The 18,985-nt window shown below is 41.5% G+C and overlaps 1 protein-coding gene and 1 non-coding gene across 2 annotated transcripts in view; both read right to left on the bottom strand.

The window, feature by feature from the left end:
• ush2a (Usher syndrome 2A (autosomal recessive, mild)) overlaps window positions 1-18,985 on the bottom strand; it is a 286,437-nt gene that overhangs the window by 61,045 nt on the left and 206,407 nt on the right. The window contains exons 63-66 of the mRNA XM_049604025.1: window positions 13,974-14,197; window positions 12,076-12,415; window positions 8,126-8,323; window positions 7,781-7,935 (exon numbers count right to left, since the gene is read on the bottom strand). Coding sequence (XP_049459982.1) covers window positions 7,781-7,935; window positions 8,126-8,323; window positions 12,076-12,415; window positions 13,974-14,197 — 917 coding nt within the window. The remainder of the gene's footprint in view (window positions 1-7,780; window positions 7,936-8,125; window positions 8,324-12,075; window positions 12,416-13,973; window positions 14,198-18,985) is intronic.
• trnat-ugu (transfer RNA threonine (anticodon UGU)) lies at window positions 6,817-6,889 on the bottom strand. The gene has a single exon. It is a non-coding gene; the product is annotated as a tRNA-Thr (tRNA).

The raw sequence follows: 18,985 nt of genomic DNA, 5'->3' as shown, positions 1-18,985 counted from the left end.
AAGTCCATTCTCATCTCCTTAGTTGATGACGTCCAGGAGTAGGTTGTTGTCTTGACACCAGTGGATCAGGTCCTCTTCATCTTTCAGGTGGGCCTTTTTTGTTGTTTTCTGTAATCAGGCCCACCACAGTTGTATCATCAGCTAACTAACAATGGTGTTGGAGTCTGAGGTGACAGCACAGTCATGTCTGTACAGGGAGTACAGCAGGGGACTCCAAACACAGCCCTGGGGTGCTCCTGTGTTTAGAATGAGGGTGGTAGAGGTGTGTTTGCCCACTCTCACAACCTGTCGTCTGCCTGTCGAGAAGTAAAAGATTCACATGCACAGTGAGGTGTTTAATCCCAGATCCTTGAGTTTTGTGATGAGCCTGGAGGGAACTATGGTGTTAAACGCCAAAGTTTAGTCAACGAACAGTGATCTCACATAGCTTCCTTTCTCTTCCTAGCGAGATAGGGTGGTGTGGATTATGTCTGCTATGGCATCCTCCCTCGATTGGTTAGGACAGTAGGCAAACTGTAGTGGGTCCAGTGTGTTGGTTGGCGAGGAGCAGATGTAATCTTCGACCAGCTGTTCAAAGCACTTCATCACGACAGAGGTGAGTGCCACTGGGCGGTAGTTGTTCAGGCCTGTTGGTTTTGTTTTCTTGGGCACAGGAATGATGGCAGACTTCTTGAAGCACATGAAGATGACAGACCCTGTCTGCAATCCACAAACTATGGATTTTACACACAACACTATATTTTATTCCTAGAACCCACTGACCTAGAGGCAAGAACCATGTCACTTGTGTAAATATGTAGAAAAAAGAAAAGAAAGGTGAATGCAATGCCAGCCATTACAGTCTGGTGTTTGTGTATTTAATGGCAATTTTACCTAGAGCAGTATACCAGTGAGAAATTACTGGAGACTAAGAGTTTGTTGCTTCCAATTTAAGGATTATCTCTCCAGAATGTTACTCATTCTGATGACAACATAGATCTCGTGCCTTAATTGACCTACTCCGCTGCTTTTGCACTTCTGCATGACCAAGAAACCAACTGAAAGCTGCTTTAGTGATGCAACTGGCGATGAAAAAAAAAAATCACTGCTTTTTAGCACACTGTTGTGAGTGACCATCTTATTGTAAATTCCTTGTGTAGTATCTGTGGGCCCCTCTGAATGCTGGGTGAATGTGGAGACCACAGAATCACAGGGCAATCTGCTGCTAATGGCAACAGGGATATCCTGCCTTAATAGACTGTCACTAGCACTTCCCCCACCTGTCCCACACAGTGCTATGCAATTAGAAGACTGCTACTACAACTAAGGAGACACACGCGTGCACACATAAACACGCACACACAGGTACATGCGAGTATACGCACGCCAACACAAAGAGGTGGAAGAGAGGAAACAGAAAGGGAGAAAGAGAAGAAGAAGATAAGGAAGATGCAGGGAAGGAGTAGCATCAATCAGTGAGTGCCTCAGTGTGCTGTTAACTTGGATGTCTGTCAAGACTTTGCTCAAATGTAAAGGAAATAAAGTCATACAACACCCTACTGTATGCAAGTGTACCCTAAATGTAACATTAAGTTCATCGTTGCTTTGGTGGACAACCTAACTCTTAAACTTAACATTCCAATGACTTAGAAGAACCTGGGTAATCCAGGTTCCCTTTGAGGTGCAATTAACTCACTCATGATACTACCTGTCTCTAACCCGATTTGATTTGATATGACTGATTAATTCATCTTATAGTTTGTTGATCAGGTAGATAAAACATGGAATGTACACATGACATAACAGCTCAGAAAATACAATGCAGGTGCTCAAATTTCACTCACATGTAATGAAAAGCTAGATACATGAAAGCATGCCTCACTGAGATACTCTCCATCCAACCCTTCTTCCTGTATACAAAGGAATGAAAGCTTAGAGGACCAGATGAAAATGGGAAAGGGATAATGTTGGACACCAGATGACAGTTGCTGTGAAAGAGAAACTGGTGTTTGGACAGTGGAAAGCAGAGAGGATGAGAGCGGTTAGGAGAGGAGAGAGACAACAGTTGGGAGAAAGTGAAGTGTGTGACGTTGGGATCAGAGGAATGACAGGAGACAAATAGCAGAGAGAACAGGACAAAAGGATTCGAAGACAGAGGAGGACCAATCGCTCTTCCTCCCTCTCTAAGTGACCAACCGTATTAGATCAGCACCTTCTGTTGTCACAGCAGGTGTGCGTTTGTGTGTGCCTGTGTTTGTTTGTCCGTGCCTGTGTGTGTGTGTGTGTGTGTGTGTGTGTGTGTGTGTGTGCGTGAGTGTGAGGGGGCTGATGCCAGGTAATTGCAGTGGTGTATTAGGTTAGCCCAAGTTATCCCATAATTGGGACTGTTTGGCCAATTTTCACTGGTGTACAAACTAATCCAACTCACTCCCTTTCCACCCTCTGCTGGGAGAGTGTGTGCTTGTTTGTGTGAACATATATGTATGTGTGTGTATGAGGGAGGGAGGTAGACAGAGAGAGCATGGGAGAAAGAGATTGAGCTCGTAGTGTAGCTGTGTACGACTTTAGGAGGGTTTGTGCATGTTTTCGTGGTCGTGTAGTGTACAGCTAAATCGAAAAAAGTTTCGAGGCAGGATGATCCAAGAGCCTGCTTCTTTAAAGAAATGTTTTTACTATTCAGTGTTTCCCACAGGTCTGAAATACAACTGTATTAAGAAAAAAACATATATATATATATATATATATAATTGTTACTAAGCCATTTCTAATAAATACAGTGGATCGGCAGATTTTGAAATTTCATCATGTTGGGGGGTAAAAATTGAGTAAACTGAACTCCAGGAAAACAGCAAGGGAGAGGAAAAGCAAAATGGTTGGCAAGCATGGGAAGCAAATTTTTATCAAAATCAGATCATTTACATTTTATATATTCTTCATATTGTTTATTTATTTTCGTGCCAGATTCACATGCAGCTCACAGAGAAACAAGACCAGAGGAAACTACTGCTGCAGATTGGAAGCCAGTGTTGTGTTGAGGTCTGTTTCTTGGTTGATATGTTTCCTCTAAATCTAAACCAACCACATAGGGGGTGCTACACAAAGCATCATTCTAACAGGAGGGAAACATCATTTGACAATGAAACTGTCTTTGACACAACATCAGCACTTCGGGGCACTTTTGCCTTGGCTGCCGTAGCAAAATAAAAAGTTTCAGGAGGTGTAGAGCAAGGGGAGATTATCCACTAATTAACTGATCGCAGATTGGCATCTCTCAAATGAATGAAAAAAACAACAAAAAATGGCTATAATGGGTCGCCAAATATACTTGAGCAACAGTACATATACCTGGGCAAGTAAAGTCTGTTTGTGGGAAACACTGGAGGTCCAGTTGGTGCATCATTCGCATCATGATGTTGGCTTTATTCCGTTATATAATACCAGTGCCTACTGAGAGCAAAACTTTGGCAGGGAGAGAGCATATGAATGCCAGAGCTTTGCAATGTCCCAGTTGGTGTCAGTGTCCCTGCTTTAAATACATATATCACGGAATGGACTTCTTATGAACCACAATTTTCTCATTATATCTTCTAGGGTTTTCCAGTTATATACTCAAAATAAAATCAGACTAACAGCAGAAAACAGGAGCACATTACTTAAATTACTATTTCTATCCTAGTGTAAACTGTCCAGTGGAAAATGGTAGAGAATTTCACAAAGTAAATGAACCAGATTTTAAGAGATGTATACAACATTTAAAGCATGAATATAGCAGCTTGCATCTATTTGCTGGGTAAAGATATGATGGAGTTATGGAATCTGCCTGAGCAGAGAATGAAGCTATGCATGTTGTAATTAAGGCTTTTGTTTGTTGTCGTGGTAGATGGTCCAGCGGTGCACGCGTGAAGGTGTGTGTAAGTCCCTATGTGTGTATCCTACTAGCTAGCTAAATATCACCGCTCTGCACCGGGCTGGAATGGCAGTTACCGCTGATAAGGCCGTCACAACCCACGATGTTGTTAGCTGCTACTAGGGATGCACCGAATATTTGGTAACCGAATATATTCGGCCGAATATTGCAACAAAACACACATTCGGTATTCGGTGGAATAAGTGAAAAGCAAGGCCGAATGATAGCGGCGTGTTTTGATGACGCAATCAAACAGCGTGCGGTGACGGACGGAGTAAAATCAAAGATACTGGATTAAAATGTCGGCAGTGCGCCAATATTTTTATATATATATTTTCACTGGTATCGTACCGTGGGTCCCAATTTTGGTACCGTGACAACACTAATCTGGAGGGGGTTCATCTGCAAAAACTAATGAAAACCTAAACAACGGCATACGGTATTCGGTACTTGGTATTCGGCCAAGCGTTTAATTTTATTCAGCTTCGGCCACAAATTTTCATTTCAGTGCATCCCTAGCTGCTACCCGCCACCTACACGCTGACAACCATGTGCCGACAGCCTGATTTAGACTCTGTATGTCATACAAAGCTCCTTAAAGATATTTTTCCTCAGAAACTACAGTTAAATGTTGATTGAATACTTGACTTTTTGTCACAGGGCAAGAAACACGGCTGCAAAGTATTTTAGACTTTGTTGCCGACAGAAGTCTTTTTGCTTCCTAATGTTGTGTCTCTGTTAAGCTGTTGTCTAGAGATTTACCTTTACCTGGGCTCTACTCTTTGTATAGGTCTGCTTGCTATGGCCATAAACATGACAACAGAAGACTACTGGCTACTTACAAGCCTAATACTTACATCCATCAATATGTAATGACTTGGCATGTATGGGAGCCGAGCAAGGCTGACATTAGGATTGTTTTAACAAGGTGGAGAGAAATGCAAAAATATTCACAAATCAGCATATGCTAGTTATTAACACAATACATGTACAAAAAATAATAATTAATGCCTGAAATAATAACAGAATCACTATGTACATACAGAATATGGGAAAGACTAGATGAACTTTGATACATTATTCTTTCCCTTCATCTCTCTGACAATTTACCACACCTCTCTTTATCACTACACTACATCCATCCATTTCTAATTCATCCATATCATCATTCTCCCCAGCATTCACTCAGTGTATACATTAATTTATCCATCATCTATTGATCTGTCAACGCTCAAAACCTGTTAAACCAACTGTACTTCCATCTCACTCTCTCATCCATCCACCCCTCTACTGACACATCTACAGGCTCTGTCTTTACATAAGAATGTGCTCATCAAAATAATGAGATGTTAAATTAGCTTTAAAAAAGCCAGAAAGACAGTTTTCAACGTGAGCTTTCATCACCCCTAAGCCGGAGAAATTAATTGTTGTGGTGATATCAGCTCTGCTACAGCCAGAGAGATAGCCGGGGTCTGTGTGAAGCTATTATGGACGCTATCACAAACATCAGGTAGGCTCAGCAAATCCAGAGCCTCGCATACAGAGGGAGAGCGGAAACAAAGCTAAATAAAAACTTGTTCCGACATGGGAACAGTACAGAGTTCACACAGTGTGGGAACATCACACACTGTGGTTTCTTAACAACAAAGGTCACACACAGGTTTAAAATTTGTAAAATATCACTTGCAGGACAACTGAGCACCTGCATTACAATGCAAAAACACATCTAGAAAACAGTGCCCAAGCCTTTTACGAGAGGGTAAAAGGGCATTTAGCTGAAAGGCTACTGGCCGAACAATCGACCAGATGAGTGACCAACTGCAGAAGAACTATGCTGCAAGGTTGCTGCTGTACGTTTGCACAACGTAAAGCACGGGGTTGCATCTCTAGGCAATTTCTCCTTGACAGAACAAAAAAGATAAAGTGATCTTTGCACACTTTTATTTGGAAAGGCAGGAAGTATTTCAGGTGTGTAGGAGAATTAAGGATGAATTCAAGTCATAAAAGTAGCTCCTGCACGATGTTGACTTGCTACGATTTGGTTAAAGTGGCAGTTAAGCTGATTTCTGTTTCTTGACAAAAAATAAAACCCACTGACAAAAGCAATATTGCTTTACAAATGAAAACAAACCAACTTATGTATTTTCTCTCAAAGCAATGGTAAGAGTTCTCTCTTGCCCCCCCTCAAAACACACTTTTTTTTTTTTTTTTTTTACACACCTCTCTTTTCCTTTAATTGTTCGGCCTAAATTAAAGAGATGAACTCAACTACTGAGTAAAGTGGTGCTTAGTTCAGTGAAGCTGAGTCCATCTTTAGAGGAGCCATTAGATAATCATACAGGGGAATAATGTCTTTATGAAATGGGGTGCTACAACAGAGTAAGGTTTTGGAAAGTGTGAGTGTGTGTGTGTTGATGTGTGAAAGAGCGAGAGCTCTACATGGAGGCCTTGCAGGACAGAGAATAAAAAAGCACAGAGAAGAAATCAATAGAGCAGACACTCCCCTTCCAATTGCGGGTGCAATCAGTAATATTTAGGGTAATTTTAGTCTTTTTATACAAAATAATAACTTCAATAATGAAAACTTTCATAGAAAATGTTCGTTCATGACCTTTTGTCCATGAAAATGAGAAGACGTTGAGCTTAAAATAGATCTTTGGATAAAAAACCTATGATGAAATGTATGTTTTGTTTTCACTGACTAAATGAGAAAGACTAAAACCTTAGTTTTTTAGCAGAAGAAGAAGAAGAAAGAAAGTAGATATAATATACTTTATCAAAAAATTATATCTGGCACCTCTCCAGCCACCAGTCCATGCCCCCTATTTGATCCAGACAGGAACCCAGATAGAAGATTGTACCTACAAACTTCCAGTTCCAAAATCAAGTCCCTACAGACTGATCTACTGCTGCCCTAAATCTTAATGTGAAGGCCCTGGTGAGGATCGAACTCACGACCCCTGGTTTACAAGACCAGTGCTCTAACCACTGAGCTACAGAGCCTCTGTCATGACTCTTTGGACATTGAAAATTATATGAGAGGAGAACAGAATGATGATTTCTTTTATGAAATGTATTAAACTTGCCACAATCTTCTCATACCCTACAAGCAGTATGAGATCAGAGTTCCGACAGGCTGGTAAGCTCCAGCATGTTTTGTAATAGTCGGCGCAAGGGTGTTTTGCTAGCCTAAAAAAACACAGATGCCGGAGCAGCATCAGCAGTTATTTCGAGTTGTGAGCTGTATTTCAGCAGTAAATAAGCAGCCGTATGTGTCTGACTGTAGATGGTGGAGCTTCTGAATGGATTTGGGGAGTTTGTTGATTGCAGGGATGGTTGTTAGCAGCTAGCTCCACTTGTTAGCTGCTGAACCACAGTCCAGTGAGCAGTCGCCAGCCACCGAGCTTCACATCTGTTGATCCCTGAAGGGCTCAACTCAGATCCGGACTGTCTCAAGATGGTTTATTGTTTTATTGGTGTTTGACAGGCAGGTAGGAGGCTCAGTTATCTGAGAGTGTAGCTGCGCTGTAAATAAACAGTCTAGACTCAGTGGAGTTTTCTCAATGACTCTGTTAGAGGACAAATGTTTAAACCTTCAGACAAACACGTTGCAGCTTTAGAAGGAATTCAGGATTATAAGGTTATTTCTCTCCCTTTTAAAAGTGAGATCAATAAGTCGGAGTTTACAATGAACCTTGGTAAAAATTCTTGTTGTCTTTTATTGTCCTAAAGTGAGATTTTGAGCTTTTCAAATTATGTTTCAAATGATGATGATATTTCAAGCTTTATGAATAGACAGGCCAGCATAAGGTGAGAAGCTGCTAATAAGCTCATACTGTGGCACAACAGAAAATGTGAGTAACAGCACGGACACAAACACACATACAGTCTTACCTGTGTACTGTCAGTACAACCAGCCCGGTTACAGACCCTTAGCTGGTAACTGTATTCCTGGAAAGGCCTGATCCCACCCACATCAGTGAAACTGTTTTCATCACCACGGTAACGCTCCTGTCCATCCCGCAGTATAACATAGTGGGTGATGTCCCCTGGCAAAATAGAAGAAGTATTTTTTCACGACCAATGTCCCAATTTTTCTTAATACTTAAAACATTTGGCTTTTTAATTTTTAAGGTGAAATCCAGATTAATAAAAAACGCCCCTCTACTGAAGTTAATCCAACTGAAACCCATCTACAGAAAAGCATTTTTATTGATACACGCATGCACACATACACACCATTAGGCCTGGCGGGTGCTTGCCATTGCAACTGGATGATGTCATCTCGTTCACCTAAGCGACTCCAGCGAGGCGGTGCCACTCCCCATGGTTTGTCCTCACTGGTGGTCACTGTTGTAACATCACTGGAGCCTCGTCCAAAGCTGTTCCAGCCCCTCACTCTGTACTCATAGGTGGTGAAGGGCTCCAGGACAGAGTCTGTTTGTTGTTAGAGAGTACGGAAGACAGGAGGAATGGAGAAGGGGAGCAAAAAGAAGAAAAATAAATTCGGGAGAGGTGCGAGAAAATAATCAACAGATCTGTCAGTAAGATTGGCAATACACTGATTCATAAATCATCTACATTTACTTAAAAGTATGAAAAATATAGTAGAAATATCTCTCTACATTAACATGTACTAACAATATTTCCATCTTTGTTGCAAAGATGTTGCAAATGTCAGGCCATTACTGAAGCATTCTGGGAGACAGGCTGTGACAACCCTTCTGGTGAGGTACACATACAGGAGCATATATAAATACAGATGCACTTCCACACGCTCACGCATACATGTGCATTATTTTTAGGAGTGTTAAGGGACTGTTGCTGTAAATGAGACCACGTTTTAACCACCAGTCTGGGACTCTTGTCTTTACTGCTGTGATAACTGAAGCAGCAAAACACACACACAGTGGCACACACATGTAAATGAAACACTGAATGTGTGTGTGTATAGATGCCTATAAACGGACTATCTGTGTTTGATTAAAAACTAATATCAAGAAGTATAAATATAAATTGGGTTTGGATAATACAGTACATATTTATAGCACTGATTGCGCATGTGGAGCTATCTGTGTGTGATCTACCTTAGGTTTTTTCCCAGAGCAGTATAGCATGATACCCTGTGTGTGTGAGTGTGTGTGTGCATGAGAAACATCTGGTGTATGGTGGGTGGCGACAGCTTTATGTGCCTCTGCCCAGATGGTGTCACAGCATTGCCTAGAAAGTCTTATCCTAACCGCCCCATGCTACACACACACACACGCACACACCTACTAACACGCACACACATGAAAACACATTGACTACAGAAGCACACTTAAATGGTAACTTACTGGACACAGACACACACACAAAAAAAACATGTAATTATTGTACAGTCAGCCACACACATAACATTCACAACCACAATTAGTCCTGATTAAACAGACGTAACTACCCAGATAAGTAATGTGTGGACAGACTGAAAATCCTGACACACACGCCCACAAACACCAACACACACACATACACCCCAACTCCCTTTGGGCTGATAAATAGTAGAGAATGTTGAAATGGCATTTAAACGCCCATCTCTAAGTTTTAATGACACACAAGTGTACAGCACAGAGAGAGTTACCCTGATAACAGCTATGAATGTACACTGCAACAGCTGTCTTGGTGTGTGTGTATCTCTATGTGTGTGTGTGTGTGTGTGTGTGTGTGTGTGTGTGTGTGAGAGAGAGAGAGAGTGTGTGTGGAAGGGCATCTGTCTCTAAAGCCCGCTGATTGCAGCCGCTGACACATTTAGAGTAAATGCAGAATTGGATTCTGCAGGCTTGAAATTTCCGTGAGCGGTGTGTCTCACAGATGGCTATTTCCTATATTAGTTATTCCTCATAGTGGCTCAGAGGACTGAAGTGAGAGTCCCAATTTCCAACAAAGTCACAGGTCAGAAGCAGGGATGCAAATTTATTATGAATGGTGCCGATATTTAAAACTTAAGTGCATTAGGCATACAGATGCATGCCTACACCAGAAAAGATTATTATGTGATTAAAAAGTAAAGCTGAACTGTGACGCTGCTGACTATAGGCATTTATTTTTATTGACATATTTTTACTACAACAGCATTGGAAGCTTTTTAAGGTCTGACAAAACTGCTAATGTAACATAGGTAACTTAGGTAAGTGGACTTAACTGAACTACAATTCCTCATCACAAAGAAAGAAGATTGTCAATCTGCTCAAATCACTAAATGACAAAAAAATTGCAAATGCTAACATGCTTTCAAGTTAGAAGCAAAGTGAAGAGCAGAAATTGGGAAAGGGGGCTGGAAAAACATGTTTGATCAATAAGCACCTGGTTGGACTTGAAGAGGTACATAAGGCAATGAGTGATACAAACATTTTGTTTTAAAGAGAGATGATAGCAAATTTGTTTGCTGGCAAAACAATTGACCTTTTGCTAAGCCCCACCCCCTTTGGATTAGTCTGACAAGCTGTCAGAGGAGCCCGCACTGTAACTAACTGCACTCTCTGAAGAAATATTATTGTATTTGTGGAAAAATGAAACAGTGATCCCAGAGAGCAGCAGACAGAGGGGTCTACAGTCTGTGTTTGAAGGATATATCCAGGATGTCAAACTGACTCAGCAGCAACAACAGGTTAAAAAGACAAAGATAGTTAGAAGCTAAAGCCGAACTATAGGCTACAGATGACAGAGTAAAAGTGAACCACCACATCACTGCAGATCGCCACACAAGACAATGAATATAAAGGGAAACTTTGCTGATATTGAACGAGCTGTGTGGCATCACAGTGTGTGCAGATGAACTAGGGCTGTCAACGAATATTCGAATTTAAATTCGAATTTGAAAAAAAAAATGGACCTTCGAATGTGAAAATTGATATTCGATTGTGGAGAAAAAAAAAAACACCATCGCAGCTGTCCTCTTTGCGAGTGGGAGGTGGGAGCAGCCACGGAGCTGCGCGGTGCGGCGCAGCCGGTGTGGATGACACAATCGGTTAACATGGGCGCCGAAAGGAAAGTGGCTTCGCTTCTCGGCGCTTCGAGGCTATTCGCAGCGCTTCCGCTGGTGGTGTGGCCCGACGGGTCAGAGAGGGGGGGCGAGCAAGAGGTCCGCGGTCGTTTATAACGTAATGTTATAGATAACTGTTTTATGTGTTTTAATGTGTAGTTATGTAAATGTTTTCAAAGGCGTTTATGTTGAAATAAAAATACCTACAAGTAGTTATGTTTCCTTGTACATACAGACATACAGACATACATACAGAAGTGTATTTCCTTGTATTAGTTTGCTCTCTTGTGGACATGATGCGAAAAAAAAAAATTTGAATGGTTCGAACTAACGAGTTATTTTTAGAACGAATATTCGAACGTCATTTTCGAGCAATTTTAACAGTCCTAAGATGAACAGTGTTTGGTTTCACCTGGTGCACCTGCCAGCACCCGAACGGACAGGTGCACGGCAGGGATCTCCGGGGGAAGTCAAACAACGTTCATCTGCGCACAGTGTAATGACACATAGCTGGTTGAATATCAGCAAAGTTTCCCTGCTTCCCTTCACTGGTTCCTGTACAGCAGGGTCAGCCTTTATTCAGTGTTATAATCATGAAAAAGCAAAAGCAGCATGTGTATACATTCAGTAGGCTATATCTTCAGTAGCTAGCTCGCTAACCCTACACTTTACAGGGTTTGATTTTGGTTTTGGAACAGGGAAGAAACGTCTATCTTTTTCCAACCTCTCCAGGTAACGAGTATCATTAATACGTGATGTGCCCCAGGCACAACATTTAGCTCCAAATCCACAAAACCAGCCTGAAAATGAAGGAAATCTGAAACTATTGCATTAGAGTCAATGGAGCACAGCTGTGTTGTTGTCGGACCCTGGTCTGAGCTGGCCCAATGCTACTTTATGATTGACCAGTCTGCGTCCAGAGGTGGGACTTAGCAAAGGGTCATTTGCATCAAATGAGGTAGCTGTCCCCTCATGATCAGAAAAGTAGCTTTATTACCAAAGACACTCAACACTGAGGTGAATAAAGTTAAAGAAAAAAACAATGAAAGAGCTAAAAATGAACTACACTTACTCCTATGGAAAAGTACTAGTCTGTAATACATCTAAACTGCAGCCTGTGTTTCTTTTACTGAACACACACAAACACACACTCAAACACACATATTACCTGTAAAGGTGTATCTGTTGGCATTTCCACTGTACACCACCTCCTCATGCGACGGGCATAGGCGTCCCTCAAATTGCAGGTTCTCGGTGTGAGTGTGACTGTGTGCGTCGGCCATTTTGTATGTGTTATCACTTCTGTTCGTATTTGTAGACAGGCCCCATGTGAGAGTTTCATGAGTGGTGTTGCTGGAAGGTGAGTATGTAGTGGAGGGTGCGTCAGGGTGTGTGTGTGCAGACAGGACCCATGTGCAGGCGGTCGTAGATGGATCGAGGTCACAGGAGCCACAGTAAGCTGTAGATGCTGCAGCTACGGGACACAGAGCGCCCTGCAAGCACTGGTGCTGCACAGAGCACAAGAAGAGAGAGGCAGATAACGAAGAGAGAGTGGAGAGAGTGGAGAGAAAAAGAAGAGATGAGAAGAAGGAGGAGTTAAACAGTAAGAGAGGTCAGGGGAGGAGGAGACAGAGAGGGGTTCAAAATGTTTATTTTGCTAATGTGATTTGTCTGTATGACTGCACAGCACGCAGGCACAGGCAACGACTACAGAAACCTCTTATAGAAGTTTACTATTAACTCATATAAATTCTGAAGTGTCTCTGTCTCCCACACACAGGAACATGCAGGATGTGCTAGTTTGTGTGCATGTGTGTGGTAAGCATGGTCCTTAATGACATCATTAGAGCTAATGAGAGTTCCTACCCTTTGTCCCTGTGTGTGTGTGGCTCTGTTTGTGTATGTGTGTATGCATGTGCCTGCCTCATGCTGACTTAGGAACACACAAACACCACATGACCCCAGTTGATAAATGGAAGATGGCCCAGTCCCCAACTCCTGATGTGACAATGAGTGTGAGTTTGAGAGAGAGAAAGCGAGAGGAAGAAGAAATTCTATCCACCAACATCCGAATACGTTTTTCTGGTGGAGTAGCTTGTGTTTCTGAAGCATGGAAGTTACTTGTGAATTTTAACCCTGCAATTATTGGCAATTGACGTAAATGTCTTTTTCAATCCTTATTGACTTTGTCCTACTCTACATATGGCTTTTTTTTAGTTCTTCCTGTTTATTTGTCTCCGATCTTTTCAATTCTGATTTTGACCACTTTCAGATGTGGTCCTAAATGAGACACAGGACTGACTTGTGCAATGCGACCTCAGTCTGAACAGTTTTTTCGGGATTCATGCTACTTTTGGTTCACTCTAGATCAGCATCAGTCACAGTACTGCGCTTGCTAGTCACCCTGTGAAAACAAACAGGGGGCACTGCTGCCATGGAGGGAGTGAGTGCAGGGACAATGAGATGAAGAAGACCTCTCAAGTATTTGGAGTTACACTTCTGTACATGCAAAACCAATAATGTCACTATCTCACCGCTCCTGGCTCTGAATCTGTGTCCACACGCACCTCTCCATACAGAAGTAGCAGCCACTGATCCACAAAAAGCCATACTTTTTTCTCATTTGTCTCTCTTTCCTCATTCTTGTTATCATCTGCTCACACATAAATGTTATGAAACTGATGATAAAATATCTGTAAATCATTATTTAACTGTGTGAAACAAAAAATAAAATGATGGCAAAACATGCCCCCTTTACTGGAAATGTGGCTGCTGAAGAACAGACTGCTAAGAGATGCCCAGCTTTTGACAAACTTCTAGTGGACATCTGAATCACTAAGAAACAGATGTGAAGGACCTACTTTAAGACACAACTAGGACACATGATTATTAACAAAGAAAGTGTACGAGAGCCAGAAACAAATTACCTCAAAAATAGTACATGTCTAAGCAAATACAACATAGAAGACATTGATTTACTCGTGTGTATGTACACACAGACACAGAGACACACTTACAGATGTGTGTACACCAAACACACACACTCACACTCACACACACACGAACCTGTATCAACAGTCCGGGTGTGGGTTCGTCAGCGCACACGTGTCGTTGAGGATCATAGCCAATCCCATTGCAGCATTCCTCTTCCTGATGTATGACCTTTGACCCACAGCACCGCAGTGTCACTGTGGCATTGCCAGCAGGGTGCATTGTGGGATATCCATCATAATCCATGCAGCAAAGAGAGGTTGAGGAGTTTATGTACTCCTGACCACAGCAGATAAAACCTAAAGACAAGAAGACATGCATCACATTATTGTTTTAATCACATTTTAATTTTTGATCTTACTGAAGCCGGAAATGATCATTTATGGAACATCTTCCACTGCTCATTTACAGGCTAGAACTGACGTGTTTGTTGACGGTATACAACGCAGGATTTTCTTAATAACAGTGTTGCCTCTGCTCTCTGCCTATATCGTCTTATTTTATTTTTATTTTGCTGCTTTCAGCCCATCCCTGGACACACCCAAGTGACGTCGGGACTTAATAAAATGGAGGCAACCAGGTGCCAAAACGTAAGCAGCACACATCCAAGAGGAAGCTACAACAATCAAAGACACATCGATGACAAAATGCAAATATGGAGAGAGTAACGAGAGTGATTCGCTTTCACTGGTGATACTGTTTACAAACAGTACTCAAAAAATGATTGCATAGTATACCTTTAACAATAAGATATACACCAATATAACACTTACTCTCAAAGCAATGTTCTCTCGGATATCTTTCCCTCTTTCCAAGTGCTCTTGAAATCAAAGTTTTCCTGCAACTTTATCACACACATCTCTATAATTTACATGCTGTGGTTGTATTTCTGTGTGTGTCTCTGTGACAAAGAATATCACCCTTTCCATTCTTTTCTTCATCACCTCCTCTGCTTCTCCATACTTAAGCAAGGCATCCTCTAATAATACTCATCCAACTATTCTACCTCTTTCCTCCACTTCAGCCTCCTCACTCTTCTCTGTCTTTTCTCCTGTCTTCCTCCCTCCTTAACCTCTTCTCCTTCATCACTCCGTTACCTTCACCCCCTCGTATTGTATGCTCTTCTTCTCTCCATACTGTATAAAGATCCAGGCCATGCTGGACTGTATTGTCTCTAAACCCTTACTTTCCCTCCTGCACAGACACAGTATTTATACAGCGCTCTGAATATTAGTGTGTATCTGCTCTTATTGACTCTTCTATACATCCTCCTCTCCGCCTCCCCTGCATGCCTGTTTTCCTCTCCTGTATTCATCTCTTCGCACAGCAGTAATATTCAGGCTGTCGAAAGAGTGCACAGGCAGAGGAAGTGTGTTTTTCTGAGACCTGCCATCTCTGACAGTGATCGGTGATGTCTTTCTGCTACCACTTCACCTTCAGCAGCAAGGTGACATTTAAAATACATGCTATCACTCTATTTCCCAGTAAATGTTTTGCAACTGAATATCAAATTTTGAGCGTGTTTCTTCACGTTCACCTGCGCCCTGTATTTTTAAAATTCAAATAACTTGAGTCACTGGGAATGATGGACAAATTAAAACTGTTTCAAGTGTCTGCATAATTGAAGTAGAAAGACTCGTTCCTGGTGGGGAAAATAATGCTTTGTTGTACAGAACCTACAAAAGGGTCTGCTCTATTGTGGATAGAAAAAGTCTTCAGCACAGAATGTCATTCTAGTTCAATGACTGGGGCTATATTTCAAACTCTTACTAATATTCTTTAATAAAATTGTAATTTTGTCAGCAAAAGCCATGTGTCAATAAAGAATGCAAATGTTACACCCTTTTCCCACCAAATTGGGGCATATATGTAGGTTTTTTAAACAGAGAAAAAAAGGCGACAGACTGTATAGACTCCCATTGTTTTTTCCTTTCTTCTTTTTTTTTTTTACTGGTGTGTCCATTTTGACGCATTGGAAAACAGGTTAGTAAACAGTAGAAGGCAGCATAGAGTCCAGTGCAAATGTTAAGGTGGGTACTTCTTTTTTATATCTGTTACTTATCCAGTCCCTCTGGCAGACTCAGTGCAGGCTAATTTGGAACGATGTTGAAGCGTTGCTCGGACAGATGTGGACAAAATTTGTGACTGAGATGACAAACAGTCACAGAAGTTACAGATCACACTGGAAAAGGAGCTAATTTAGCATGTCCACCCCAGTGTCATGTTTCCATAACTGCAGATCAGAGCTGGAGTCGATAAATACCCGTGACTACTGCTGAGTTATTTGCTCTGGAAATGAATTCTGATTGTAACCTTTTCCGTTAAAGACAAAACCCACATGTTAGTGGGTGTTATTTGGTTTTTTTTGTCCAGTAGGAAAGGATGTTTATAAAACATAGACCCCAGTAACTCCATCTGGGGTAGGGGTGCCCCTTGCCTACCTTCTTTCTTTACTGACTAAATAAACTGGTTTCCACTTGGATTTCCAAAACTATACCAAAGTGATACCCCAACACAGGAGAGAAGTTCAATGTGTTAGATTAAGTTTCAATCATGTACGTAAGGGTGAAACAAAACTGCTTGCGGAGCAGCTACAAAACCAATGAAAGCTAAAGATTAAAGAGGGTAAACATGGTGCCTTCTCTCTGGTGGCTCTCCTAATAATACAAGTTGAGCCTATCTGGTTACTTTGACATCTTAGCTTAGTTGAGGGGGAGGACTGTGAAGCTTTGGCCTTGTAATAGATTAGGGCTATAATATTGTCCTGCTATAACACTGAGTCAGCAAAGTAACCTCCTGCTGTGAGGATGCATTGGAAATACAAATGAGCATGGCACGGCACGGCACGGCTCAACTAAAACATCTTAACTGTGCTGATGGAAAAAGGACAAATTGTATTTTAATGAGAGAGTCCAATAAGAAAAGCTTCTCATTTTGAATCAGACTGAATTATTATAAGAACCCCTCGGTCTTCTGTGATTATTTAGTTTAGATTTAAAAAATCTAACTTTCATGAGGTATTTAGTAAATTCATCCTAACAGTTGATGACATGCTGATCTGTGGCTCTATCTACCCCCAGCTGTGTTGCCCATTTTATTTGACAGCAGACATTAAACACTAAGTCATTGCTTTGTATCATGGCCTCGCCCTTTAATGGGGCTGCAGCTAGTTGTGGAGTGATAAATAACTTATTGTTTAACAACCCAATCAGCGTTCACTCTTTGCGCACATGAAATGCTGCTCATTTAAGCAATCATTTCACTTAAAGGCCAAAAGTGGGGGATGGCACATATTTTCTCCTGCACTGTTGCAGCGCATTATATCCTCGCCGCATCCATCACGGGCAACATGTGACAGGAAAATGCATGTGCATGTGTGTGTGATTGTGTGACATAAAGGCAGTCTGACGGCTAGTAACTCACTTAGCAGCGGCAGCTGTTGCAGAGCGGGGGCTTGGTGGCCAATTCCCCCAGCGCCTTACTTCAGCTTCAATGACGCGCAAATAAACAGCTCAACACTTTTCCAAAATAGCTTCTCTCCACTCATCCCTTGTCCTCTCTGCATCCTCACCTCTACTCCTCCCTTCCATCCGGACACCAGGCCCTCTGTGACTCACAGTTTTTACCCGTCTGCCTCCCCTCCATTTACTACCTAGCAACCCGTCTTCATGTATCGTTCGACATGGTTCTGTTCAAACTCTCTGCATATCTTCATTCTCTCATGCTTTTTCTGACTCTAGAAAATGCAAACTTTATCACCTGTGACCTGAAGTTCGAGAGTTGTCTCCTGCCGCTCCTCCACCTTCCATCTGATTTTCTTCTGTTCTTTTTTCTCTGCATCCCAAACTTCTGTATAAACCTGTATATCCCCATCTCCACAGCTGTCTTTGTCTTCTTCTATGTTCTTACTCCTTATTTTCCCTCTCCTCCATGATTTATTTTATCTAATTTTCCCATCATCCTATCATACTATTCATCCTCACCTTTCTCTGTTCCAACATTTCTCTCTCTCTTCCTCTGCATCCACTCAGTTCATAGGTCTACACTGTTTGTTTACTGTTCTGCAGCTAAACTTCACTATTGTATTATCACCCATTCAGCAGAAATCCAATCCCTGTCTTTGTAAGCGTTATCTGTGTATGGGTGTGTGTGACATGCTTGTACATTTGTGTTAACGTTTTGAAACACACACCTACTATTTTCTCTTCCTCTCTGTGAGGTGTGTGTCCGTGCATGCGTGTGCATGTGCGTGTATGTGTTGACAACATTTTATCACACACCTCTTGTTTTCTCTCTTGCATCGCAGAATGCTTCAGCCCTAATCTTCAGATTTACGTTGGATTTGCATACATTCGTTAATAGCATCGGGAGCGCCGCGTCAACACAAGGTGCTTAGACAACGTGAATTATTATTAGGGTTTCAGTCATTCCACTTAATGATAAGTCAATATTTAGCCCTGCCAATGAACTACTGATAAAAATGTGTGTTGTGGATTAGGGTTATCCGAGCTCTCTAGGAGACCAAAACCCCTCCACAACTTTAAACAAACCAAACACTTTTAAATACGTGAATATATTACAAGGGGTTTGGCACAAAGTGCAGAGCAAGTGCACACATACTCAGTTTGTGTGCACACATACCAACACACACACACAAACACACACACACACACACACACACACACAGTCACATTGAAGAAGCTTTCATAGACGCAGATTAGTGGCATCTGCAAGGCATGCACGCACACAAACTCATAAACAGGAAGGAGCAAGCACAGAGAAGCTGACGTAATTATTAAAATAAGATGCTCTGGATGATTTTAGCTTTTCACAGATACTGTACAGCCTTTATGTGTTGGTATAGGTCTATATGCTGGCAAGATGTGTTTGAAAATGTGTTTTTGATTTGACTTTAATCCATTAATACAGATAGTGATTGGAGAAAGCTTTACTAAACTTAATATAATAATAATTTTGCTTACTTTCATGTATGTTTTTGACAGTGTGTCTGAAAATTACACTAATAATATCCCAATCTGGAAACTTTATTCACAAAACCATTGACTGTATAATGTATCTTTATATAC

The sequence above is a fragment of the Epinephelus fuscoguttatus genome, linkage group LG2 (assembly GCF_011397635.1).
Source record: "Epinephelus fuscoguttatus linkage group LG2, E.fuscoguttatus.final_Chr_v1".
NCBI lineage: Eukaryota > Metazoa > Chordata > Actinopteri > Perciformes > Serranidae > Epinephelus > Epinephelus fuscoguttatus.
This window is presented reverse-complemented; position numbering and strand designations above follow the sequence as displayed.